Genomic DNA, 26,979 nt, shown 5'->3' with positions numbered 1-26,979 from the left:
TACACATGAAGTCTCAAGAATAGCATAGGAGGATTTACCTCTTTGCTGTGTGATGTGATGCCTCTATTTATGAAGTCCAAAATTACAAAGCTGTTTTTGCACACTCTATTGCATTGCCTACTCAGACATAAAGCACTGTTAAGGCTACTTGATCTCTTGGGAGAAGTCAGTAGGTACATGCAACTACCCACCAAGGTTCAACTCTCAGTATTTTGCAGTTCAAGGGGACAGTAATGATCTTTAATAGCCTGAACAGTCTGGAATCCTATTAGCCGAGGACTCCCCCTCTCAGTTCATCACCTTGGTCACTCTTGCAAATGGCCGTACAGTAGAAGTCTCCAGGAATAGCAGTTTTTTTCACTACTTTGGAATTCACTACCTTTAATGGGCCAACAAAATGAGACATGAAACTTAAGGCATGGCATAGCAATACTTTTTGTTTTGGCTTTTTTTTAAAAAACTTTAATAGGAAAAAAAGGCAAAGACCTTTACATTTTATGGTGCCAAATTCATAACAGCAGGAGTTACTTTCAAGGGAGTACTCCACATTTAAACTGGGCAGGTTACTGGTCCCAATCAAGTTCCTAAAACACACAGGTGGTGCTTGTAACAGTGGGTGGTAGGGCCAAGGGAGAGCTGAGCTTAGACGCCCCCCCCCAGTGACAGCGAGGGCGTCAGCTGCGGCAGACGATACAGTAATTATAGCTTCTCTGCCTCCAGCATGGGCCTCAGCCCTTCTACAGGGCTAGCTGCATTCTCCAAGCTCAGCCCATCTCCTGCCCATATGAACCTGGACCTCTGGGGCAGGCAGCTGCTGAGAGGCTGCGCTACTCTAGCGGCCTCCCTCCTACCCCAGCCAGGGGCTACTACTACCTTACCGCCCCCGACCCTATTCTGCGCATGCGCTCCCCTTTCTGCTCGCTGCACCAGGCGCATGCGCACCGCCAGCCGGGTGGCGGGAACACAGGAGCGCTTTTCCAACACCGGCTCTGTGAGAAAACGCATGCGCACCCCGCATCTCCTCCGGGGTGGCCCGTGCGGCTTGCGGCGCATGCGCGCTACCGCGCTGTCTGGCGCGGGGCACTGTGGGAAGGAGGCGGCTCTGTCCCGGCGGAGGGTGGCGGTGAATCCTCCCGGCCGCTCACAGCAGTGTAGAGCCGCTTCCCCCACCCACCCCCGCGGCCGGAGGGAGCGCGGATTTAAAGGGGCAGAGACCCCGGCACGGGGACCATGCCGAACTTCTGCGCGGCTCCCAACTGCACCCGCAAGAGCACCCAGTCCGACCTGGCCTTCTTCCGCTTCCCCCGGGACCCGGTCAGGTGAGACCCACGGGCGGCCCCGCTCCGGCCAGGCCGCGGCCCCCGCGTGCGGGCCCGGCCCGGCCGGGAGGAGACCCCGGGAGCGCCCAGCCGGGGCTGCCGCCCTCCCGTTCTGGGGCCGCTCCTCACCTGGGCGCCGGGCCGGGCCGGGCCCTCCCCGCCAGGCCGCCGTGTGGGCAGGGACGGGCTGGCGCCTGCCCCGCTCGCCTGAGGACTCGGGAGGCCTCGCGCACTGCTCCCGGGGGGCGGGGCCCCAGGCCACCCTCCGCCGGCCCGCGGCTGGGAGGCGGACGGGCGGCTGCGCAGACCCGTCCTGGGGGCGGAGGGGGGGTGTCTCGGGGAGAGCGCGTGTCTGAAGGAGCCTGGGGGGGGGCAGAGCCGGCGAGCGCTGGGGGTGGATGGAGGGGTGAGGCGGGCAGAGGCCCGGCGTGGGAGTGTGAGGCGGGGGCACGAGAAGTGAGATAAAAACAAGGAGGAGTCCGGGGACGCCTTAAAGACTAACAGACTTACTTGGGCACAAGCTTTCGTGGGTGAAAACCCCACTTCTTTAGCTGCTTGGCGTCAGATCGGAGGGGGAAGGTGATAGTCATGAGCTCCCACGCAAGAGCTCCCGTGTGACAGAGGTAGACACAGGCTCCTTTGTGAAACACAGATACAGGCTCGCCGGAAGCATTTAACTTCATTTAACTCCATAGTCGTGGATCTTGGTACCCGTGGGCTGTGTGCGTCAAAGGCCGATGTTCTGTTTTCTCTAGTCTAAATTTTCACTGATTGGGGTTCTCTCTCTCTTCTTGGTTGCTTGCTTGAGCCTCATTTTCAGAGGAGTTGCAATTCTAGATGATTTCAGTGGGAATTATGGATGCTCAGCACTTGTGAAAATCGGTCCCAGACTGTCCCAAGTTGCGCACTCCATAACTCAAGCACTCGAAGGCAATGGTCACTTTTGAAAATGTGGTTCTAAGGGAAGTTGTCAAACTTGCCCAGTTGAATATGATGCTGTCTATTTAAACTAGGGTGGTCAAAGTGCATTCCACTTGTCATATACAGACTGCAGAATTCTGTAATGCAATCTGGCAAATCTACCCTTTAATATACTGGAAGAGTTGTCTCCTTGAATCAACAGTCCTCTGCCTGCTGAGCGTGCATCATCTCTACAGTCTGCCCCTTGACTCAAGATGGAATAGTGCTTGCTGAGACCCATCATCTCTGCGGACTACACTTTCCTACTAAATTACAAAGCTGGCTGCAGTTTCTGCAAAATGGAGGAGATTTGGTGCTGTCTGTTGAGTTGCACTGTTAATTTGCCAGGAGCCATTGTTGCAAGGTCTGGATGATGACAGGTTGAAAAAGCACATGTGCCATACAGCTTTTCATACAATCCTAGAATATCAGGGTTGGAAGGGACCCCTGAAGGTCATCTAGTCCAACCCCCTGCTCGAAGCAGGACCAATTCCCAGTTAAATCATCCTAGCCAGGGCTTTGTCAAGCCTGACCTTAAAAACCTCTAAGAAAGGAGATTCTACCACCTCCCTAGGTAACGTATTCCAGTGTTTCACCACCCTCTTAGTGAAAAAGTTTTTATATATACATACATATATTGTGTGTGTGTGTGTGTGTGTGTATATCTTACACATTTTTTGATTGCTGGCTATTGAGTGGCAGTTAGATATGGATACGCTCTGTGTGGCAGTATAGACGTTTTTGAAAAACATACAGTTTACCCTGGATAGTATGCCTGTTAGAAAGTAGTATATGTTAATGTGTTTGAATATATTTCAAATTAACAACACTACCCTTTGCAGTTTTTTTTTCACGTGAAAGTTATCAGTTGTTTGAAGTCCCTTAGAAAAATAAACTATATTGTATCTCAACTGTAATGTGTCACATATCTGTTCCTGTTTAAAGCAGACACATGTATATAAATGCATTAGTTCGCTTTTAAGTTGAAAGCGTTATGTGTATCTTGGTTGCTGCACTTACATCCTTTTTGTACTCAGGTGTAGTGTAGTCATTATAGATATGAACGTAGCTGTAGGTGTTTTGGCACATTCTGTCTTCAGTGCCATAAACTCAGTACTAACTACATTTTATTGCAAATCTGTTTGTTCTAAAATAGCTGATCTTCATGATTTGTGCCTGTTCATCTTGGGTTGTTGTACTGTGCCTAGAAGAAAGAATAATGAGGACAGCTGTCCTCCCATTATGCACAATTATAAGAAAAGGGGCTAAATATTATCGTGATGGGGGGGATTTCCTTTGAGAACTGTGCTCTTTGGAAACATGTAGTATTATAGGCCCCAAATATGCAAAAACTCAGGCATGTGCTTAACTTGACATACTGTGTGTAATCCCACTGAGGTCACAAAGCAAGTCGTCTTCTTGTAAAATTAAGCAAATATATAAGTTTTTTGCATCATCAGGATAATAAGTATTTGAGCTGAGTCTTGATAGTCTAATTGAAAAGTGATAGGAAGAGGCTAGAAAAGGATTTTAGTCTAATACGTTAAAATGACACTGAGTTTTACCATATTTTTAGTGGAGTGTCTATAATTATCCCCTTCATAAGAATATTTGTTTCGTGCTTCACATTTTCCTCTTATCTTCCACTCAATACTTTAGCACTTAAGAAAGGCTTACAACAATTACGTGACCCACTCAGAAAACTGGGAGGTAGGTAGTGTGTCATGCAAGTATTACATAGAGGTAGCTCTCAACAGTTTCTGTTTTTTCTGAAACCTATGCAGTTCTGCTTTGGTCACATTTTTCATTTTAATTATATTTAATATTTATATAGTGCTTCCAAGTCATAGAATCATAGAAATGTAGGGCTGGAAGGGACCTTAAGAGGTCATCTATAGCCCTCTTCCTGAGGCAGGACTAGGTATATCCAGACCATTCCTCCCTTGGAAGTCCTTTTTATAATTATCAAGTAATTAGAATAAATTCATTTTGTTTTATCACTCTCTCTTTTTATTGCTAAAGCAACTTTGTTCAGAGGTTCCCAGATTGGTCTTTAGAGTAGTGGTTTTAAAACTTTTTTAGGGGGGGACCCAGTTGAAGAAAATTGTTGATGCCCGTGACCCAACTGAGCTGGGGATGAGAGGTTTGGAGTGTGGGAGGAGCTCAGGGCTGGAGCAGAGGGTTGGGGTGTGGGGATGAGGGCTGCGGGGTGGAGCTGGGAATGAGGGGTTCGGGGTGTGGGAGGGAGCTTTGGGCTGGGGTAGGGGGTCTGGGCTTGGGGTACAGGCTCTGGGGGGAGGCTGGGGATGAGGGGTTTAGGATGCAGGAAGGGGTTCTGGGTTTGGGGGGAGCTCAGGGCTGGGACAGAGGATTGGGGCACAGACTTACCTCTGGTGGTTTCCAGTCAGTGGTGCAGCTGAGGTGCAGAAGCAGGCTTCCCGCCTGTCTTGGCACCGCAAACCGCACTGCACCCCGGAAGCAGCCAGCAACAGGTCCTACTCCTAGGCAGAGGCTCACGAGCGGCTCCATGCGGCTCTCGCCTGCAGGCACCACCACCCCCAGCTCCCATTGGCCGATTCCCGGCCAGTGGGAGTGCGGATCTGGTGCTCGGAGCGGGGGCAGCACATGGAGCCCTGTGGCCCCCCTGCCTAGAAGCCAGACCCGCTGCTGGCTGCTTCCGGGGCTCAGCGCGGTGTCGGAACAGGTAGGCACTAGCCTGCCTTAGCTGAGCAGCACCACTGATGGGACTTTTAACGTCCCAGTTGGCGCTGCTGACCAGAGCTGCTAGGGTCCCTGGGTGCTGAGCAAGGCGACCCAGTGCCTTACATGCAATGACCCAGTACTGAATCGCCACCCGAACTTTGAAAAACAGTGCTTTAGAGCACTTGTTGGCCTCTGGCAGGATGGTTAAAAATCAATGATTTTTCTTTAAAATACAAAATTTTTTTTTTTTAGTTTAAATTTATAATTTATTCCTTTAAAACTGTTCAAAATGAAATCTGAATTTAATACAAAATAGGTTAAGGCCTAGACTTGTATTCTCTCAAAACATTTAAATAAAAAATAAATAGGCTGAATCCATGAACCTCTATCAAAAACTTTGAGTTAACAGGTGCTTTTCTATATAAAGAAAGAATTGGGGAAAAACATTTAACAGTAGGTCATGCATTCTATTAAGGGCTTGTTTTGTTTTAATAAAAAACACAAAATAGCATATCAGATTATTTAAATTTCAGTTACCATCCTAAAGCAGTTTGATGCAAATTGTGAGTAATGCTGCAAGTTTGTCACGGACTCTGTGACTTCTGCAGTGGCCACTGTGATTGGCTTCGGGGCTGCCCAAGCAGCTCAGACAGCCCCTGGGCCAGTCGCACTGGCCACTGCCTACCCCACCCCAACAGCAGCAGGATGAGTTTGGGTGTGGGAGGAGGTTGAATTTGGGTGTGGGGGTTGAGGTGTGGGCAGGGGTAAAGGCTCTGGGTGGTGCTTACCTCTGGGGGGCTCCCCTGAAGCAGCAATGTGTCCCTCCTTCAGCTCCTAGCTCTGTGTGCTGCCTCCACCTGCAGGCCCAGCTCCTGTTGGCTGTTGTTCCCGGCCAATGGGAGCTGGCAGAGCTAGGAGCTTAGGGAGGGACATGTTGCCGCTTCCGAGAAGCTGGATAGTGAGCCTGCCAACCCCCACCCCCGAGACTGCCCCCTCCCAGCACCTGTGCTTCCCCTTGGGCCACCCCAGCACCCATGGCACTCCCAAGATTTAGTCAGGGGTATGGTACAAGTCATGGTCAGGTCACAGTAACAGGCCGTGAATTTGTTTACTGTCCATGACTTTTACTAAAAATACCCATGACTAAAACGTAGCCTTAATTATGAGTAAAAGTATAAGTAAGCAATTTATTATTCGCCATTTTCTAAGGTACTAAAAATCTACAGTTAATAAAAATCTGAAAATATTAAGTGATATCATTTTTTAAATGTGTATATAGTTATAGTGTATCCTCTTATGTTGCAAAAAGATGTACTAAATCTAATGTAAAGGTTGTAAATGAACTTGTATTAATGGTTATATCAACCAGTGCGAATGCAACTTTTTTTAGAAAATAACTGAAGTACAAATGGAAAAGATGATTTAAATTGAGGCTTCCACTTGGTGATTTCAATCAATGATGCACCTTGTCTGTGGAGAGCTGACTTGGCAGTTACGACTAGCTCTACTCCATCTTTCCACCTGCGAGAAACAGAACAGGTGGAAAAGGGAGAAGGAATGAAAAGTGAAAGTGGACAGCGTCCTTAATTTAAAAACCTAAGACACTTGCTACTTTAAGACATTTAAAATACATATGTACTTGCTTAACATATATGTAAGCAATGGCTGTAGTTGCTTCAGTAAGGATATTTATGTGATTCCAAATGAGATGGTAGATGATCCATGGGGACAATCTTTCTGATTGTGACTCCTTACTGTTCTTCATAGCAGACACGCTATGGCTTTAGATGAGGTGTAAGCAATAGGAAAAGAAGAACTCCTAAATAAAGGATCCTGTTTTCATGCTAATAAGGCAAGAGAAGCAGAACGGATTGATGTAAGTAAATCAGTTATTTGAATAATTGGCTTTAATCTTGTTTTTGAATTTTGTATTCTTTTTAGTTATTTTTCTAAAGCAAGGTTGATTCTCGGTGGTTGGTAACTGTTAAAACACATTGTCTTGCTTCTAAACATAGCCTTTGTACTAAATTTGGTACTACCACCAGTTAACCAGGAGAATAAACTATAGCTGTACATTTAAGCAATTGTATATCTTCACATAAATTTAGTCAAATTAATTCCTCAGAAAATGGCGAATAATACACTTATTTACTAGATAATTATTCTTATAATTTGTGTCAAGCTCTATTTGGATGGAAATTTGGAATTCGGTTGCAAACGCACACAACAAAAATTTGAAAATTGTTTTGTTTAAATTAAAACTACCTGGGATGTGCTGGATACTTTTTTCTTATTGATCAAAACATGTTTTACATTTAAAATGTATCTGTTTATTAAACAAAGAAAGTAGGCAGTGACTTTAACTGATCGTATCCTCTTACCGCTTGTTCTTAGCTTGTATCCTCTCACAGCTAGTTCTTATTTGAAGATTGGAATTGGGGAAAACCAAGCTTTCCTGATCTTTCAACTTCCAATCAGCTTCTTAACTTTCAATGACTTGGTCATTGAATTGAATTAGTTGTGTAAACTGAAATGAAGAAAATATTCTCTCTGCACCCGCAGAAGAGGCTGCTGTCAAAACCTGATTGAGCGCTTCCACAAAATTTTGATACCAAGTGCTTTAGGCAAATATGTATAACTTAACACCATTTTTATTTAATTTAAATGATTTTAATAGATTATGGTAAATTAAGACATAAACAGGTTATTAAAATTTAATTTTAAATCATTTTAAAAAGAAAATTGTTTTAATCTGATTTTTTTATCATTGATTTTTATCTACCCTGTAGAGAAATAATTTATACTTCATCCGTCAATAGAACGTTTCCTAAATAAAATGGTCTTTCACTCTTATGAGATGTCATCAGATATTTAAAAACAATCCTTTTAAAGATCTATGACTGAAGAAAAGGTTCTCAAATCTTAGAGCTAAAAAGACTGGTAATCAAAACAGCAGTGCAAACTCTTGTGGTAGGACTGGTCTTGTTCTGTGCCAATGAAGCACTTACAAAACAAATGCTGCATGATTACAGGTGTACCAGTGACCATCTATGTTTATTTGCTACATGAATTGTCTAGTACCACTTGGTTTAACAGATTTCTGTACTAAGTTACTGATTGCGTTCTTTTGAACTTGAAAGAAAGTTTTGCATTTTCTGGCATCACCTAAAATATGTGGGTTTTGCCATGTTTCCACAGTGGTATATAAATGAGCTACTTACTGAAAGTATCAGTACGAAATTTCTCCATTCTGCTAAAATAAGCACTTTTTAAAATTAATTGCTGTTTGGGAGATACACTGTCACAGGTATGCTGTGTAGTTACTGGGTGTTTGAGTTCTAGGCTTCTGCTGTGTATTTTTCCTGTTTTGGTTCCTCAGAGTTAGCCTGTTCTATTTGAGACTAAGGTTTTCTCTCCACGGAATAGAGAATGCATCCTTTAAACCTCTTATATCTGAACCAAAAGTTACTGCAGAAGACTGACATCATTCTTCTGACTGTATACAGGATGGGAACAGGATACATTAGTGCTGAAGTGGAAGTAGGCAGTGACTGTAGGATCTGCCACTTCTGCTTCTCTTCACCCCCATACCTCCTGCAAGTCAGTTTATTAAAAGTAGTCTGTGTATAACACCACAGATTGCACATAACATTCCTTTCACATTCTTTACACCTTCCACTGGTATGTCACCGATCTGTTGCACCTACAGCATGTATGAAACTTGAAACTGCTACAGACATTGTGGTCCAAAAAGAGTGCAAGCCTAATTGTCTTTCTCATTCAGCCTAATAAATCTAAGTCTCTTGGGCTCCGTGACAGAAACTTCAAATTTCACATGCACCAAACAGCCAAACTTTTGGACCTCTCATTCTGTAGTTTATAAAGTAGGGTGAGGGTGGAAGGATGAATTAATTGAATCTGGGAGGGTCCTGAGGATAAGAAAAGTCAGCAGAGATAAGGATATTTCTCATTACACTTTGAACTAAGGATCCTTAGCTTGTATGTCATTTTTTTTATTAGTTATCTTGCAACATGTTTGTTAATATTTTCCCCTCCTTTCCCCCAGTTTTGCAAAAAGTACACTTTTCTTAACAAGGACTCTGTATTTACTTTTTGAAATTGTCAATTGTAAGTGCAAAGCAGGGATCTGAGGGGTTTTTGTTTTGTTTTTTTTTACAGTGGACTGAAGATTTTATTTTTAATAGCTGAATGGATTTCAGTAGTGAATAGACTGAGGTAGGATGCAGTGAATTTTAGTAAAATTGTATATATTTTGTTTGTAAATCTCTACACACTCTTCCTATAACTTTTTGGAGAAGGGAATGTGTCTTCTGTGTTTGTGGGAAGGACAGTCCCATGACCACTGGGGACCAGAATACAAGCAATAACTTTTAAAAAGAGCTCTAGACTAAGTGTGAAATTTGAGCTCCGCTTAAAACTTGTGGGGAGTGGCTAGAAGTTGGATCAGTTGAAGTAAAATTGTCACTGAAAATGAGAGTTGTAATGAAAATTCCTTCTGAGTTACTGCTGTAGTGTCAGCCATAATGCTGTAATTCTATATAGTCATCTGTGGTCCTCTTTGATTTTGTTTAGGTTGGAGCATACATCAGGGAGGAGCTGGTGGATATAGAACAGCTAATTATAGGATTATGATAGTGACCCAGTCATTACTCTTGTATGGGAGTTGTATAGGTTTTCAGGCATCATATTGTATCTCAAAGGCTGAACATAAGAATGGCCATACTGGGTCAGACCGGTGGTCCATTTAGCCCAGTATCCTGTCTTCCGATAGTGGCCAATGCCAGGTGCTTCAGAGGGAATGAACAGAACAGGTAATAATCAAGTGATTCATCCCCTGTCACCCATTCCCAGGTTCTGGCAAACAGAGGCCAGGGACACTTCAGAGCAGGGGTGGCCAACCTGAGCCTGAGAAGGAGCCAGAATTTACCAGTGTACATGGCCAGAGAGCCACAGTAATACATCAGCAGCCTGCCATCACCTCTCCCACCCGCCAGCAGCCCTGCTGATCAGCACCTCCCTGCGCCTCCTGCCCACTGTGATCAACTGTTTCATGGCATCCAGGAGGCTGGGGGTGGCGAGAGGAGAGGGGGGAGGGGACAAGGACCTGTCAGGCTTGGGGGAGGTGGCAGGAGCCTTTGGGGAAGGGGTGGAATGGGGGCAGAGCCGGGGGTTGAGCAGTGAGTACTTCCCAGCACACTGGAAAGTTGGCGCCTGTAGCTCCAGCCCCAGAGTTGGCACCTATGCAAGGAGCCACATATTAACTTCTGAAGAGCCACATGTGGGCCACCCCTGCTTCAGAAAAGCATGGTTTGCATGCCTGACTAAACTGGCTAATAGCCATTGGTGGACCTATCCTCCAGGAACTTACTTAGTTCTATTTTGAATCCTATTATAGTCTTAACCTTCACAGCATCCCCTGGCAAAGAGTTCCACAAGTTGACTGTGTGTTGGATGAAAAAATACTTCCTTTTTGTTTGTTTTAAACCTGCTGCCTATTAATTTTATTTGGTGACCCCTAGTTCTTGTGTTAAGAGAAGGAGTAAATAACACTTCCTTATTTACTTTCTCCACACCAATCATGATTTTATAGACCTCTATCATATCCCCCCCCCTTAGTCATCTCTTTTCCAAGCTGAAAAGTTCCAGTCTTCTGATATGGAAACTGTTCCATAGCCCTAATTTTTGTTGCCCTTCTCTGTACTTTTTCCAGTACATCTTTTTTGAGATGGAGCGACCAAATCTGCACACAGTATTCAAAATGTGGGCGTACCATGGATTTATATAGAGCAGTAGTTCTCAACCAGGGGTCTGGAGCCCACTAGGGGGCCTCAAGCAGATTTCAAGGGGGCCTCCAAGCAGGGCCAGCATTAGACTTGCTGGGGCCCAGGGCAGAAAGCTGAAGTCCCACTGCATGGGGCTGAAGCCCAGGTCCCGGAGCCCCGCCACTTCGTGTTGAAGATGAAGCCTGAATAATGTAGCTTCATGGGGGCCCCTGTGGCATGGGGCCCCAGGCAATTGCCTGGCTTGCTATCCCGTAATGCCACCCTGGCTTTTATATGCAGAAAACCACGTATTGCGGCACAGGTGGGCTGTGGAGTTTTTATGGCATGTTGGGGTAGCCTCAGAAAGAAAAAGGTTGAGAACCCCTGATATCGAGGCAATATGATAGTTGCTGTCTTCTTATCCGTCCCTTTCCTCATGATTCCCAACGTTCTGTTAGATTTTTGACGGCTGCTGCACGTTGAGTGAATGTTTTCAGAGGACTATCCACAGTGACTCCAAGCTCTTTCTTGAGTGGTAACAGCTAATTAGATCCCCATTATTTTATATGTTTAGTTGGGATTATGTTTTCAAATGTGCATTACTTTGCATTTATCAACATTGAATTCCGTCTGCCATTTTGTTGCCCGCTCACCCAGTTTTGTGAGATCCCTTTGTATCTTCGCCATCTGCTTTGGACTTAACTATCTAGAGTAGTTTTGTATCATTTGCAAATTTTGCCACCTCACTGTTTATCCCTTTTTCCAGATCACTTATGAGTATGTTGAACAGCACTGATCCCAGTACAGACCCCTGGGGGATACCACTATTTACCTCTCTCCATTCTGAAAACTGACCATTTATTCCTACCCTTTGTTTCCTATCTTTTAAGCAGTTACTGATCCATGAGCAGACCTTCCCGCTTATCCCATGACAGCTTATCTTGCTGAAGAGCCTTTGGTGAGGCACCTTGTCAAAGGCCTTCTGAAAATCTAAGTACACTATACCCACTGGATCACCCTTGTCCATATGCTTGTTGACCCCCTCAAAGAATTCTAGTAGATCGGCAAGGCATGATTTCCCTTTACAAAAAGCATGTTGACTCTTCCCCAACAAATTATGTTCATTTATGTGCCTGACAATTCTGTTCTTTACTATAGTTTCAACCAATTTGCCTGATACTGATAATTGGCTTCTGTGGTGTCATGCAGTGAAGACTTCATAATACCAATAAGCATATATCTATAGATTATACTCCTTCCATAGAATTCTATTTGTTGGTAGTCAATTTTTTAGAAAATAATAAGATATAATAGCTGCCAGAAATTGTTGATTTAATGACATTTTTCTGAGGGACATGCACAAATGAAATAGCAGATGAGCTTCATTATAGTAATTTTGCACTCAGTCTTGTGCATGTGCTGGTTCAAAAAGTCCTTGGCAAAGACTTGATTAAATATATCCGTTGGGATAAATGGAAAGCCAACTAATACGTTTATATCATTTGCTCCTTGACACGTCTTATGCACAAGAGAAAATACTGTCTTCCAGATTTAAAAGGGGTCTTATTAAGAGCAAGACTTCTTCCAAGCCCTATCATATGTGGCACAAAAGTAAGCAAGGTTCTTGAGATGGCACAAAACCAAACATTTTATAATATATATATATATATATATGTGTATGTCTATTGAATATTTATTTCAAACTGAGATGATTCTCTGGATTGCCTGTCTTCTACTTTAGTGTTCAAAGATCCATTGTAAATGTATAGCTTTGCCCTTGGAGATCACCAACAAGAAAAATACTCTCAATTGTATTTTGTGTCAAAAAATCTACTTTTTAAAAACTTGTCAGATTTATTAAGAGAGGAGGGAAATGGTTTTTCTTCAGGAATAAAATTTTTGCATGTCTTCACTCATGAACAACTGCACAACAAACCATTGTGCTTCTGAGGTGTAGTTAGAAAAATATTGCTTAGAGGAAAAGATTGAAATATTTAAGCATCTGAGGGGGCGTTAAAAGTGAGTAAAAAGAGAAAAGCAAATTTTTACAATGGTTCAAACAGGAACATGTTTGGGGTTCCCCCCCCTTCCTTGTAATTTGACTATAATCCCAAAACCCCACCTGAAAATGAATAAAAAGGCTAATTTCAAACATTAATGTAAAAAAATGTTGTTTATGGTGATTGTCTTAGAAATTATAGGGGGCTTTTTTGTTTAAACTTAAACTATTAAAGTAACTCAAGTTTGGTGTTTCACATGCAGATGTCAGAGGTGGGTGGAGAACTGTCGAAGGGCAGATTTAGAAGATAAAACTCCAGATCAGCTGAACAAGCACTACAGATTATGTGCCAAACACTTTGAGACCTCTATGATATGTAGAAGCGTAAGTAAAGGCAACTAAACCTCTATTTCACATTGTGTAAAATGTACCTAAGTTCATTTTCCTGCTTTAAACATTAACCTTAGGATCAAGAAGTCTTTTTCTACTTTTTTTTTTTTAAAATAGAGATTCATGTCTTATCAAAGAGAAATTTTTAAAGTGAAGATAACTGTTTCACTCCTAATTTTATGTAGTATCTTTAGCTAACGGAGTGACATCTAAACTGTTCCCATGACCGTGGGAAATAGGAACATGGGTTTCGCAGCAAACTTAAATCTGTGGGCAGAATTCTATTTCTTGATTTTTAGTGCATGACTCATAGAATCATAGGAAAGTAGGGTTGGAAGAGACCTCAGGAGGTCATCTAGTCCAATCCCCTGGTCAAAGCAGGACCAACACCAACTAAATCATCCCAGCCAGGGCTTTGTCAAGTTGGGCCTTAAAAACCTCTAAGGAAGGAGATTCTACCACCTCCCTAGGTAAGCCATTCTAGTGCTTCACCACCCTCCCAGTGAAATAGAGTTTCCTAATATCCAACCTAAACCTCCCCCACTTCACTTGAGACCATTGCTTCTTGTTCTGTCATCTGCCACCACTGAGAACAGCCAAGCTCCATCCTCTTTGAAACCCCCCTTCAGGTAGTTGAAGGCTGCTATCAAATCCCCCCCTCACTCTTCTCTTCTGCAGACTAAATAAGCCCAGTTCCCTCAGCCTCTCCTCATAAGTCATGCCCCAGCCCCCTAATCATTTTTGTTGCTCTCCACTGGACTCACTCCAATTTGTCCACATCCCTTCTGAAGTGGGGGGACCAAAACTGGATGCAATACTCCAGATGTGGCCTCGCCAGTGCCAAATAGAGGGGAATAATTACTTCCCTCGATCTGCTGGCAGTGCTCCTACTAATACAGCCCAATATGCTGTTGTCCTGCTTGGCAACGAGGGCACACTGCTGACTCATATCCAGCTTCTCATCCACTGTAATCCCCAAGTCCTTTTCTGCAGAACTGCTGCTTAGCCAGTTGATCCCCAGCCTGTAGCAGTGCATGGGATTCTTCCTTCCTAAGTGCAGGACTCTGCACTTGTCCTTGTTGAACCTCATCAGATTTCTTTTGGCCCAATCCTCCAATTTGTCTAGGTCACCCTGGACTCTATCCTTGCCCTCCAGCGTATCTACCTCACCCCACAGCTTAGTGTCATCTGCAGACTTGCTGAGGGTGCAATTAATCCCATCATCCAGATCATTGATAAAGATGTTGAACAAAATCAGCCCCAGGACCGACCCCTGGGGTACTCTGCTTGATATCAGCTGCCAACTAGACATCGAGCCATTGATCTCTACCCGTTGAGCCCAACAATCTAGCCAGCTTTCTGTCCACCTTATAGTCCATTCATCCAATCCATACTTTTTTTAATTTGCTGGCAAGAATACTGTGGGAGATGGTACCAAAAGCTTTGCTAAAGTCAAGATATATCACGTCCACCGCTTTCCCCATATCCACAGAGCCAGTTATCTCATCATAGAGGGCAATCGGGTTGATCAGGCATGACTTGCCCTTGGTGAATCCATGTTGACTGTGCCTGATCACCTTCCTTGCCTCCAAGTGTTTCAAAATGGATTCCTTCAGGACCTGCTCCATGATTTTGCCAGGGGCTGAAGTGAGGCTGACCCATCTGTAGTTCCTCACGTTCTTTCTTCCGTTTTTTAAATATGGGCACTATATTTGCCTTTTTCCAATAGTCTGGGACCTCCCCCGATCGCCACGAATTTTCAAGAATAATGGCTAGTGGCGCTGCAATCACAGCAGCCAACTCCCTCAGCACCCTTGGATGCATTAGATCTGGACCCATGGACTTCTGCATGTCCAGCTTTTCTAGATAGTCCTTAACCTGTTCTTTCACCACTGAGGGCTGCTTACCTCCTCTCCATACTGTGTTGCCCAGTGCAGCAGTCTGGGAGCTGACCTTGTCTGTGAAGACCGAGGCAAAAAAAGCTTTGAGTACTTCAGCTTTTTCCACATCATCTGTCATTATGTTGCCTCCCCCATTCAGTAAGGGTCCCACACTTTCTCTGACTACCTTTGTGTTGCTAACATACCTGTAGAAACCCTTCTTGTTACCCTTCGCATCCCTTGCTAGCTGCAACTCCAATTGTGCCTTGGCCTTCCTGATTACACCCCTGCATGTTCTAGCAATATTTTTATACTCCTCCCTAGTCATCTGTCCAAATTTCCACTTCTTGTAAGCTTCCTTTTTGAGTTTAAGCTCACCGAAGATTTCACTGTTAAGCCAAGCTGGTGGCCTGCCATATGTGCTATTCTATGTTTTAAATGGGCTTTCAACCACATAATGTTACTTAATATAAAAATATGCAGGGCAGAGTTTTAGCTCTGGGAGTCAAAGCAGCCAGTGTCCGAGAAAAAACTATTTTAGGGACTAATATGTAATCAAAATTGGAATTTCCTGAAGTTTAGTTTGGATGATTTTTTTTTAAGCAGTAATACATATTTGAGCGTGATCATCTGAATCCAGTTGCTAGCAAAATATAATCAGTTTTGCTAGCTTATGTTTTCTCTGTATAGAATACTGTACTTAAAGAGCATCTGATGCCTTATGCAAAACTATGAAAATATATTCTGTACAGGAAATGTGAGCAGAAAGTTTTTCTTAGTAGAGACATTTGTATGAAAAAACTATGTAGAAGACTTCTGCTACAACTTATTCTGCAATTAAAATCATTTTTTGTTAAAATATTCCACTACAGCATCAAACAATCAAAGCGAAACTATCTGGAAACAGACCAGCCTAGCTTTAATGCCCAAGTAAAGTTCAGAATGACAGACTTCCAAATATAAATGGTAAAATGTAAGCCTAATCTTTGAAATTGTTATTTTTAATAATTTTTGTACTGAGACAGAACATTTTTAAAGGAAATTTCTGATCTAGACATCTTTCTCTTTACAGAGTCCTTACAGAACAGTTTTACGAGATAATGCTGTGCCAACTATATTTGACCTTACAAGTCACTTGAACAATCCACACAGCAGGCACAGAAAGAGAATAAAAGAGTTGGTATGTTTAAATTGAATCTTCTTGTACTAAAGCAGTAAAAGCAAGCAAGTGCAAATAAGAGATGCCCAAATAACAGCAATACTTTGCACTTGTGTACCCTTCTGAGTGTCATTATGAATACAATATCGTAGTGGGCATTATTGGAAAATTTAAATACTAAAATCTCAAGCTAATATTATAACTACTTATAGAATTAGGGAAAATCTAAGGAAATGAAAATAATAAAAGAAGTGTTGCTCAGAGCTGGTTTAGAAGAAACTTGATACCGATTATGGGTGTATTTCATAGATTTTTCCACTGAAAATCTTGCAGTATGTGGATTTGCATGATCACCATTTTACCTTCTAACATTTTGAACTAGGCAGAATTCCAGAGTTATGGGTTTATGGTTTTTTTTAAGTTCATTTTTGAACAATAGTGACCACCTTTTTAAATGCTTGAAATCAGAAGTAAGCAGCTTCTGCTGAAATAGCAGATTGCCAATGGCTCCATCGTATGTTTCACAGAGACCTTGTCTGCAGGTTTTGTGTGGCCTAAATGTTTGTGTAACGGAAATGAAGAGCTATAACATTTCTTAATTATAGTGGCATTTGCAAAACATTACAGCTGATTTCTAAAAATTTCTTTATAGTTTTGATAAGCCTACGTAATGATGATCAAATAAATCCTAGCAATTAGAATAGAAAAAGTTCTGCTAGTTAGTACATCTCCCTGCCAGAACAAAATTCTTCCATAAAATTTTCTGGTTCTTTCGAAATTACAACTGTACAATCTTTTTAATGACAGGGCTCCCTCCCACTTACTTTGGGGTACTGTTCCACTATGTGATAGATCAGCACATCTTCAGATAGACTTGACATTATTGCTGTCCCCTCACTGAGATATATCTGAAAACATTCAGATTCTTATGAATGCATAGTAGCTGTCTAATAAGTATTAGGACTCTGAAAACAGCTTTATTTAAAATTTTAGTAGCTAGTCTTGAAGTTCTTCAGCAATTTGAGACCATATGCCAGACAGTATCATAACTTTTTTTTCTTCCCCAAGAGTGAAGATGAAATAAGAACACTGAAGCAGCAAAAGAGTAAGTGGCCAATATATTTAAGTTTGAGTTCGTAGTGATGAATAGACTTTTAGGTATAGCACTAGCTTAGGCAAATAAGGTAGTGTGAAATAAATTATTGTTACCTTGTACAGTAAGGATAGGTAAAACACTTTAATTCTGTTCAAAAATATTACAGATAGTGTCCCACACTGACACTGCTTAATTAAAATGTAAATACTATGGATTTTCCAGTCAGCAATTGTTTAAATATAGTTGTTGTGGGGGAAGTAAATGCTGCAAACTTTCTATATGAAGAAGTCTTAGGCTTGTGATGTCTTTCATTTTGTAGTTGATGAAGCCTTTGAACGGGAACAGGCAAATCAAGAGTTGAATGAGAGCAGTGCTCAGAATACTGTTTCAGAAGAAGGAGGAGAAGAGCAAGAAGAGGAAGTTGTTCCTCTAACGCTGGAAGAGAGGGAAAACAAAGATTACCTTAAATCTTTATTTGAAATTTTGATCCTCATGGGCAAACAAAATATTCCTTTGGATGGCCATAATGCTAATGAACTTCCAGAAGGTATCTTCACCCCAGATAACTTTCAAGCTCTGTTGGAATGCAGAATAAATGCTGGAGATGAAGTTCTGAGAAAACGATTTGAGATGGCTGCAGTAAATCTGGAGTATTGTTCTAAAACTCAACAGAAACAGATGCTTGAGATCTGTGAGAGCTGTGTAAGAGAAGAGACGCTCAGGGAAGTAAGAGACTCCCACTTCTTTTCCATTGTCACTGATGAGGTAGTAGATATAGCAGGTGAGGAACATTTACCAGTGTTGGTGAGGTTTGTTGATGAGTCCCACAATCTGAGAGAAGAATTTGTAGGGTTTTTGCCTTATGAGGCAGATGCTGAAATTTTAGCTGTTAAGTTCCATACAACTATTATTGAAAAATGGGGTCTAAACATGGAGTACTGTCGAGGTCAAGCCTATATTGTCTCCAGTGGATTTGCTTCAAAAATGAAAATTGTAGCTACAAGACTCTTGGAAAAGTATCCACAGGCTGTGTACACGCTCTGTTCCTCTTGTGCTCTAAATGTATGGTTGGCAAAATCAGTCCCTGTTGTTGGAGTTTCTATTGCTCTAGGGATGATAGAAGAAGTTTGTTCATTTTTTAATCAGTCACCACAGTTGTTAGTAGAACTGGACAATATAATCTCTGTTCTTTTTCAGAACAATGAGGAAAAGAGTAATGAACTGAAAGAGATTTGCCATTCTCAGTGGACAGGTAGACACGATACTTTTGAGATTTTAGTGGACCTAATGCAAGCACTCGTACTGTGCTTGGATGGTATAAGCAGTGATGTGTCTGTCAAGTGGAGTAACTTCGTTGTTGGTCGAGCATTTGTACTTTCAAGTGCATTAACAGATTTTGACTTCATCGTCACTGTTGTGGTTCTGAAAAACATTCTGTCTTTTACAAGAGCCTTTGGAAAAAATCTCCAAGGCCAAACATCAGATGTGTTCTTTGCAGCCAGCAGCTTAACAGCAGTGTTGCATTCGCTGAATGAAGTGATGGAGAATATTGAAGTTTATCATGAATTTTGGTTTGAAGAAGCAACAAATTTGGCCACAAAGCTGGATGTACAAATTAAACTCCCTGGAAAATTTCGCAGGGCACAGCAAGGTAATTTGGACTCTGATGTAACATCAGAAAATTACTACAAAGAAGCACTTAGTGTTCCAACTGTAGAGCACATTATTCAGGAATTAAAAGATATATTTTCAGAACAACACCTAAGAGCTCTTAAATGTTTATCTTTAGTGCCCTCAGTCATGGGACAACTAAAATTTAATACATCTGAGGAACATCATGCTGATATGTATAAAAATGACCTACCTAATCCAGATACACTTTGTGCAGAACTTCATTGTTGGAGAATCAAATGGAAGCATAGAGGAAAAGATATAGAGCTTCCAGCTACCATTTATGAAGCGCTTCATTTGCCTGACATAAAGTTTTTCCCTAATGTGTATGCATTGCTTAAAGTTCTGTGCATACTTCCAGTGATGAAAGTGGAGAATGAGAAATATGAAGTAGGACGAAAGCGCTTGAAGGCATACCTGAAGAACACCTTAACAGAACAGAGGTCAAGCAACTTAGCTTTGCTTAACATAAACTTTGATATAAAACATGACTTGGATTTAATGGTGGACACCTACATCAAACTCTATCCAGACAAAGTAGAATTTCAAGAAGACTTTCTTCCCGCAAACAATTCAGAAGTAACTGAAGATGCTTAGAAAAAAAAATCTTTAATCAGTTTGTTGAAACAGTTTTTCTGTTTAGACTTTAACATCAAGAGGAAAAACTATAAAATGTATGTAACCTACTTAATCATTGCAATTGTATTTCCATTTTAGACCTCAGATTGAACAAGCAGTGGCCAGTGACACAAGTTATGTTTTGTTGATCCACATTAAAGTACTATTATGTGAACAAAAACACCTTTGAAAATAAACCAGTGTGCTTCACAAAGACAGTACTCAAACTCTTCGTCTGATTTGACATGACTAGGTGCTCATTTTTGTTGTCATTTTGGAAAAGTAATTTGTGATCACTGTGGATCCTATGGGGTTGTTTCATACTTATGCATAAAAAATGCAGGAAAACAAGGTAGAATGAAATCCATTGCTTACCAGTTACTAGGGTTTTTGGTTTATTTGGAAACTGTTTAAAAAATATGGAAATGGTATATTTGAATAACTTAGCGGAGAGTGAATTCTTCTATCACAGTCATCACACTGTGGACTGTGTTCTGCACATCAAGTGAATATTAATGAGTGTGAAGGTACGTTAAGGTTTCTGTGGAAGAGCTAGCCTTTCGCAATCACCTGGTTGTATTGTTTACATTCCTTTGTGTGAGCCACACAACTATTTTTTCTTTTTAAGTTTTTAACAAGTATGAATTGAATATTAAATCTAAAATCCTGAAAGATGCTGACTGTAAAAATTATTCCATAAGCATCTGTACTTATTTGTTTTTGTCCTTGCTGTTACACACAAGTGTATCTATTGCCTCCATCGTTATTTGTAAACATACCCTGGAAAAATTAGAAATAAGTTTGTTTGTCAAGAAATGACTTGGAAAATATTGCTGTTATTTTTGGCACAAAGTAAACAATTTTGTATAGTTTTATTTCAATCTGAAATAAAATGTGAATTTGCTTTTTTTTTTTTTTTTAAAGTAGTCCTGATATTTATTAGTAAAGCAATGTTTCCTGAGGGGGGAGAGTGTTTGTTTTTTATAAAGTAATTTTTGTCTTATATTGTTCATACAGTTCCATCCAGTGGCATTACATTTAAAATGTTAGATGGGAGTAAATTTCAATTTCTCGTTAGTTTGGGAATGATACATGTAGTATCACTTTTCATGTATACGGTACTCTTACATTGTGTAAGAGTTTTTAAAAAATTTCTTGTAGCATAGCTTTAAATATAACATTCTTCAGTATAAAAATACTTTATTTGAATGGGACATGTAGTCCATTTTTAAAAATTATTAAAATGTAACTTTAGTTACTACACCTGAGTTTCTCCTGGCCAGTTTTTGTAGGTTTTTTTTACTTACGGTCACACTTAATTTCTTTTTAAAAAGAAATAAAAATGTTTCTCTCCCAAATTGCAGTGGGAAAGATTCCCACAAACAGGGAAAACTAACTATACATGAAAAAGTGTGACACAATGTACATAGTGCTATAAAACATACAAAGTGGAAAAACATGGAGAAAGTAGCATTTTCCAATCTTAATCATTGTCATAGGAATCTTAAATCTCTCAAATCAATGCCAATACCATTGTTCCCAGTTTTGGCAGGCGTTGCACCTGCCAACATCAGGTGAGACACTGCTGTGATCTGGGAGTACAAGAAGATCCTGGCTGCTACACCAAGACCTCAATTCACTGCCACTCTTGCATCTTAAATCCGGGAAGCCTTTCTGGCTCCATGTGTCAATGCAACTGGTCAACGTAAAGGATGCTAGCACTTGCTGGCTTGAATCATGGGCCGTTTGTGATGTCCCAAACGAAGACTTGTTTGAAGATCCAGTGAAAAGTCCCAGGATTCTGCCTTCCTCATAGGCAGTGGGCTGAACTCAATCACAGTCAGACAACATATGGGAAGGTGTAGATCTCTCCTCCGCAAATGGAAAATTAGAGAATCACTAAATTGTGACTGGTGAGGTACAAACCATGCGACACATCACGGACAACTGCCCCCATTCATACTTACAGTGGTGGCACAGGGGCCTTTTTGTTTGGTTGTTTTGTCTGTATTTTGTAACTGATACTACTTTATGAATTGGAACCTGCACAAAAAATCATGACACATTTTTGAAAACCTGTTGAACTTGGACCATCTCTGGTCTGACCCTTCCTCATTTTTATTAATATGGGAAGGGCAAAATGACCATGTCCCGCAGGATGAACTCCCCAAGCTGACTTATCTTAATCTCCTTTAAAGAGTATTCCCAGTTTTAGTTATTTGGTAAAAACTTATGAGCATTTTCATTTGTTTTTCAGTGTTGAAATGTAGCTACCTAACAAACTGAAGAGCAATTCTGGTGACATTTATTGAGTTTCCTGATGCACAACATCAGGCAAAGTTGTTTTGGTGGGGTACTTTTTAATGCACTGTATGTATGTTAATAGAATGCTGCTAACACCATATAATTTATGACCAATAGTGAGCTGGAGACAGCAACTTACAGGCCCCTTAAAAAAAAGAATTTTAGCAGGCAAGCTGAGACGAAGGATTAGTGAGCAGAAGGGAGAAACAAGTGGCCTGCTCACTCTGAGCTGCTGAAATAGTTTATATACAGTAATGGCAAAAGACAAGAGGTAGAGGAATGAGGGAATGGCAAATTGCCATAGTAGGCCTCCTAACTTGGAAGACTTGGGTGGAAATCTATATAGTAACTTAATGGAAGTAGGAGTAACTTCCAACTCACCTCTATGCCTTCTGGAGAAAGGGAGTTAAGATGCAACTTCAGTGAAATTGGTCAGTGATACCATAGCTTCAAAGAGAGCTTTACTGCCACCATAAGGTAGATAGTAGCAGAGGGGGAAAGTAATGGACAAGGTTTGTGCCCTCCTTTTCCCATGGACCTTTGGGATCCATGCTGTTTGCAATTCTGCAGACTTCCCCTACTTCGGGGAGTATGCATTTCCAAAGTAAATCTGAATTTTGTGTTTTTGTTTTCTGCATAATCAAATAACTTACCCATTTAAACCAATTTAAATATAATTACTCTGATAGTCTGCTTTCACTGGAATATAGAGGATGAATGTCCTAACTCAGCTAGTCCTAGCTGGTTGACTTCTGTTAATGACAATAATTCTTGTTTTAAGAATATGCTGCTTTTATTTCCTTTTCCTATATCCGTATCAAATACTTCACCACAGCAGAGAACTCCCATTACAATTCACTGTTCTTTGAAAAATAGCACAGAGCTTATCTCCTGGAACACGCTTTCGAACACTGACTGTAGAAAACCTTTCACTTCTTGTTTGACTGCTAGAGCACGGCTGCAAAGGAACAGAGAACCAGAACCACTTAATGATTCTAGATGCAGCTATTTGGTTGTCAGTGCACTCAAAAGTTGCTGTGAATACCAGACCAGAGTTGCCAGAAACAGCCAAATTACTTTAATATAGACGAAAATAAATCTCTTTACTGGATCAGTTTCAAGAAGCAATTACTAACTTAAAAATAAGTGTGATCCCAAAGTAGGCTTAACGTTGGATAATGTCCAGACCTTTAATACTCCCTCCTTCCCCCTCAAGGAAAGAGGTCTTACAGTATGCACATTATAATTCCATATGTCTTGCCTGTAAAAGTAGCAAGACATCAGAAAGAATTAGTAGGTATATTTATAATTTTTAAAAATTATTTTAAAGTATTTGATACAGCTTTTTAAAAAGCTTCTAGATACAGTATTTAAGAGAGCATACATATTGCATGGTTAAGCACTCAGTACAATAAATGCAACCTGAATGCTGTCCTGTTTTGTATATTCATTACAACAGTCTTTTTAATTACGTGATTACATTATTAAGTAGAAAAATTTGTATAATACTCTTATAATATACATGTATCCTATTGAAATATTTTGGTTTTATACTTGTTAATTGTATTGCCATAAGGGTCCAGTATATCTTTGAATTAGACTTTTTGTGGTAAGTTCTCTTCTTTAAGATTGGTGTCACATTTCCCCTTTTAATTCAGCAGCACAGTGGTCTTAAAATGTAATGCAGGGGATGAGGCCGGTAATTGTGAAACTCATTAACTAGACTGAGGAGGAGGAAAGCTATGGAGATACCTATTTCTTCTGTCCCCAGTATTCGCAGCAGCCATTGGGAGGTAGGAGGGGGAGTGCTGGACCCCATGCCTAACCCTGTTAGGATTTGTTGTGCAGGTGTATGCAACTTTTGTGGGGTACTTTTTGAGCTGTGGGGAAAAAATTCTACTTTATACTGAGTATGAGATTTTCAATGGCAAATACTTTGGACAAATTGAGCCAGTTTATTTCAGAACAAGCGTTGCTTCTTAGTAAAGGGTCAGGGCTATTTTTTCCCATGCTGTATTTCACCTTCCACACTTCAGCCATTTTGGCCACCTAGTGCTCGTCCTAAAAATAAAATAAATGGGAAAAGTTGGATTTCTTTTGCTTTCTCCTTCCCCACTGTCTTAGCACTCCATAATGGCTATACCATTTTTGTTCAGACCCCCCCACCCCTCCCACACACACACACTTTTATATAAAAATTCACCTAGGGGCAGAGGTCAAGCCTGGAAAAATTTAGCTCAGTAGTTGAAAAGCTTTAGAAAGTTATGAATGACTGAGAACCAGAGGCTAGAAGATAAATTGTTATGCAACCTTAACTACAGGGGTTACAGCAAACTAATAAGGGACAGAAATTTGTCATAATTCTGAAATCAGAAATGTCTGAAGCTATTTCAAAACTGTCATCTGAATGGTTGCTGTTGGATTTCTTCCAAATGTAATAATATTTTCATTTTAATGAGCTGTTTTATTATGGGCACCCCTTCTGACTAGTACAAGTGATTGTACTGATATAGCAGTATGGGTGAAAACCGAACAGTCCCACCTATCTGCCCAAATTTGAACCTTCCCATTGGATTCACCATAACATTAGAAATGGCAGACTTAATATAGCTTTTATCTAATTTGGGTAATTTTAGGCCAAATCAATGGGATTTTCATTAATCTGACAGAATTGAAGATACTGGTGTTAATACAATTTTATTATAGTAGCACCTAGCTAAGATTGGGGCCTTATCATGCTAGACGCTATACAAACATGCTAATGGACAGTCCATATCCTGAAGAGCATCTTCCTAGAAATCAAACAGAAAACCCAACAACACAGGATAAATTCCTGCAAACTGATTATCATGGGCAGATCCCTACAGCCAGAGAGAACCCCAGACAAGTATAGACTCAGATGTCTGCACACACATATTGGCTTACAGGATTTGGCAAGAGTTCATTTCTCAAGCGTTTTAGATATGCAAGAGACCTATACAAGGTACAGTGTTCTGTCACCTAGGTTGCGATATCTGTAATTAAACAATTATAAGTATTTTATCCCACAGTGAGTTCCATTGACTTCACGGTGATTGCTTGTTTTCTAAGGGTATGTCTATGCTACAGTTAGATGCTTGGGGCTGGCCCATGCCAGCTGACTCGGACTTGCAGGGCTCGGGCAAAGGGGCTGTTTAACTGCAGTTCAGATGTTTGGGCTTGGGCTGCAGCCTGGGATCTAGGACGTTCCCACCTCACAGGATCCCAGAGCCCAGGCTGCTGCCTGAGCCTAAATGTCTACACAGCAATTAAACAGCCCTTAGCCTGAGTCAGCTGACTTGAGGCAGCCACGGGTTTTTAATTGCAGTGTAGACATACTTTTGCTCACATTGAAGAGTATAATAGGGTATCACAGACTGGCCTATATATTTTTTTTTTCTCTTGAGGAAATACAGGCTGATGATACAGTTGTAGGAGTTGTTTGGAACACTGGACATTATAAAGGAATCTACCAAAAAGGGACAAAGTAGTTTTATAATAAAACTAATGGAAAGCCATCAGAGCCAGGAACTTTACTGAGAAAAGAGGTTTTATAGACTAAAGTGTTTCTCCCGCTGTGTAATAAGCTCTGAAAGTGAACTTTCAGTAAATTGATATTTGGACGATATCTGAAATAACTAGTACTTTGACTGCTTGCTCATGTCCATTCCATGGTAGATGTGTGCATACTGCTTGCACTGTTGCCAGAGATTTTTTCCCCTCAGTGGTATCCATCAGGCTGGCTCTGGTACTGCATGCTTATGTGCTGGTATAAGGGATGCCACCAGCTCCGCACCCTCTCCTTTCCTTCTTGCCGCCTGTGACAGTTGCTGTAACATCTCCTCTTGCGTTAGCAGAGCGATTACCCATGGTTTCTTTCTGTTTAATAGTTTAGTGTATATATTGTAAGTAATTTTACTGTACATTAGTACTTCTTCCCCTATTACTAAGGGGCTCCCTTCGCCCCTGGGGCAAGCCTTCTGTGGCAAGCCTATGCCCATGAACAACCCACACTCTAGTTGTCTGAAGTGTCTGGGAGACTCTTACATGGAAAAACTATTGCCAAATTTGTTGGGACTTTGAACTTCGTACAAATGACAAAGTAGTCAGACTTAAGGCTATCTTAATGGGAGCTGCTCTTAGACTGGCTTCGGAAGCAAGCCACTTCGCTTCAACACCGGGCACTTAAGCCTTAGTGTGAAGCATGCCTCTGGTGCCGAGAGAGAAGTATAAAAAGCAGCACACCAACAGGGCTCTCGCCAGTGCTGAAGAAAGGCAAGCCAGGAGAAAGCAGTGGAATACGACCTGCACTGGGTCACTCCTCCACCCTGGTCTCATGATGGCACCATCTACTCCATTGAAATCGTTGAGTCCAGCGTGGGACCCAACACCGGGAAGTCATGGTGGTATCAGTGGAATTGTGATGCCTTCAACCTAAGAGGCCTTTGCAACAGCCAGACACTTGTCATTCTCAGTCCCACTGACCATGATAGGTCAGCCACTGGCTTCATCATCCTCAAGCAGGAGAGAGCCTGGTGCCCTGAGCTCCTTCCTGGCATCAGGCCTACCAGCTCCTTCTAGTAGCAAGCCGACTCTTCTGTCCTCTGTGAGGTCAATCACTGGCCTGCTATCTGTCACAGGACCCTCAGCGATGATCAGAAGCAATGAGAGGTACAGCTCTTCTGTGGTCACCTAGGGAGGATTCTTCATCTGAGTCTGATGCGGAGCCCTGTGTTCAACTTAAGGGTCACTGGTACCCATCCTACATGCCACTAGACCTTGGTGTGGATCCCACGCTGGTACCTGGACAAGAGGACAGTAGCCTATGCAATAGCCATTCTGGAACCTTTGGGGGTTTCCCCCAGAACCAGGTCCACCCTCCCATTGTTCATACTTGGTTGCTTCCAAGAGGCGGGTTCAGCACCGAACCCTGATTCCAGTACCAACCCTGCTACTGAGTTGCAGGACGTGGCGCCTATGAAGGTTATTGAGCCTGAAGAAGAGGAAGAAGCCCCTCCTCCAGTACAGAACTCTTCTTCCTCCTCCTCTTCCCCAGACGAGGCTGTCTTGGGGCCAAGC

At 41.7% G+C, this 26,979-nt stretch overlaps 1 protein-coding gene across 7 annotated transcripts; it reads left to right on the top strand.

Annotated features, from left to right (window-relative positions):
* Window positions 1-1,047: 1,047 nt before the first annotated feature.
* Window positions 1,048-26,870, top strand: THAP12 (THAP domain containing 12). Of its 7 annotated transcripts, none has more exons than XM_073335070.2 (6): window positions 1,233-1,319; window positions 11,659-11,723; window positions 13,028-13,148; window positions 16,107-16,214; window positions 17,262-17,298; window positions 17,609-26,870. In XM_073335070.2, exons 3-6 carry the CDS (start codon window positions 13,134-13,136, stop codon window positions 19,555-19,557), a joined length of 2,109 nt encoding a protein of 702 aa, XP_073191171.2. In that variant the 5' UTR covers window positions 1,233-1,319; window positions 11,659-11,723; window positions 13,028-13,133; the 3' UTR covers window positions 19,558-26,870. The 7 variants fall into 7 exon arrangements, with proteins under 7 accessions (XP_073191163.2, XP_073191171.2, XP_073191179.2 ...); XM_073335078.2 differs by having other exon boundaries at window positions 11,656-11,723; XM_073335081.2 differs by lacking the exon at window positions 11,659-11,723 and adding an exon at window positions 2,443-2,853 and having other exon boundaries at window positions 1,271-1,319.
* Window positions 26,871-26,979: the final 109 nt, after the last annotated feature.

This window comes from Lepidochelys kempii, chromosome 1 (genome assembly GCF_965140285.1).
Source record: "Lepidochelys kempii isolate rLepKem1 chromosome 1, rLepKem1.hap1, whole genome shotgun sequence".
NCBI lineage: Eukaryota > Metazoa > Chordata > Testudines > Cheloniidae > Lepidochelys > Lepidochelys kempii.
Note: the sequence above shows the minus strand (reverse complement) of the source record. Positions and strands in the feature narration are given on the sequence as shown.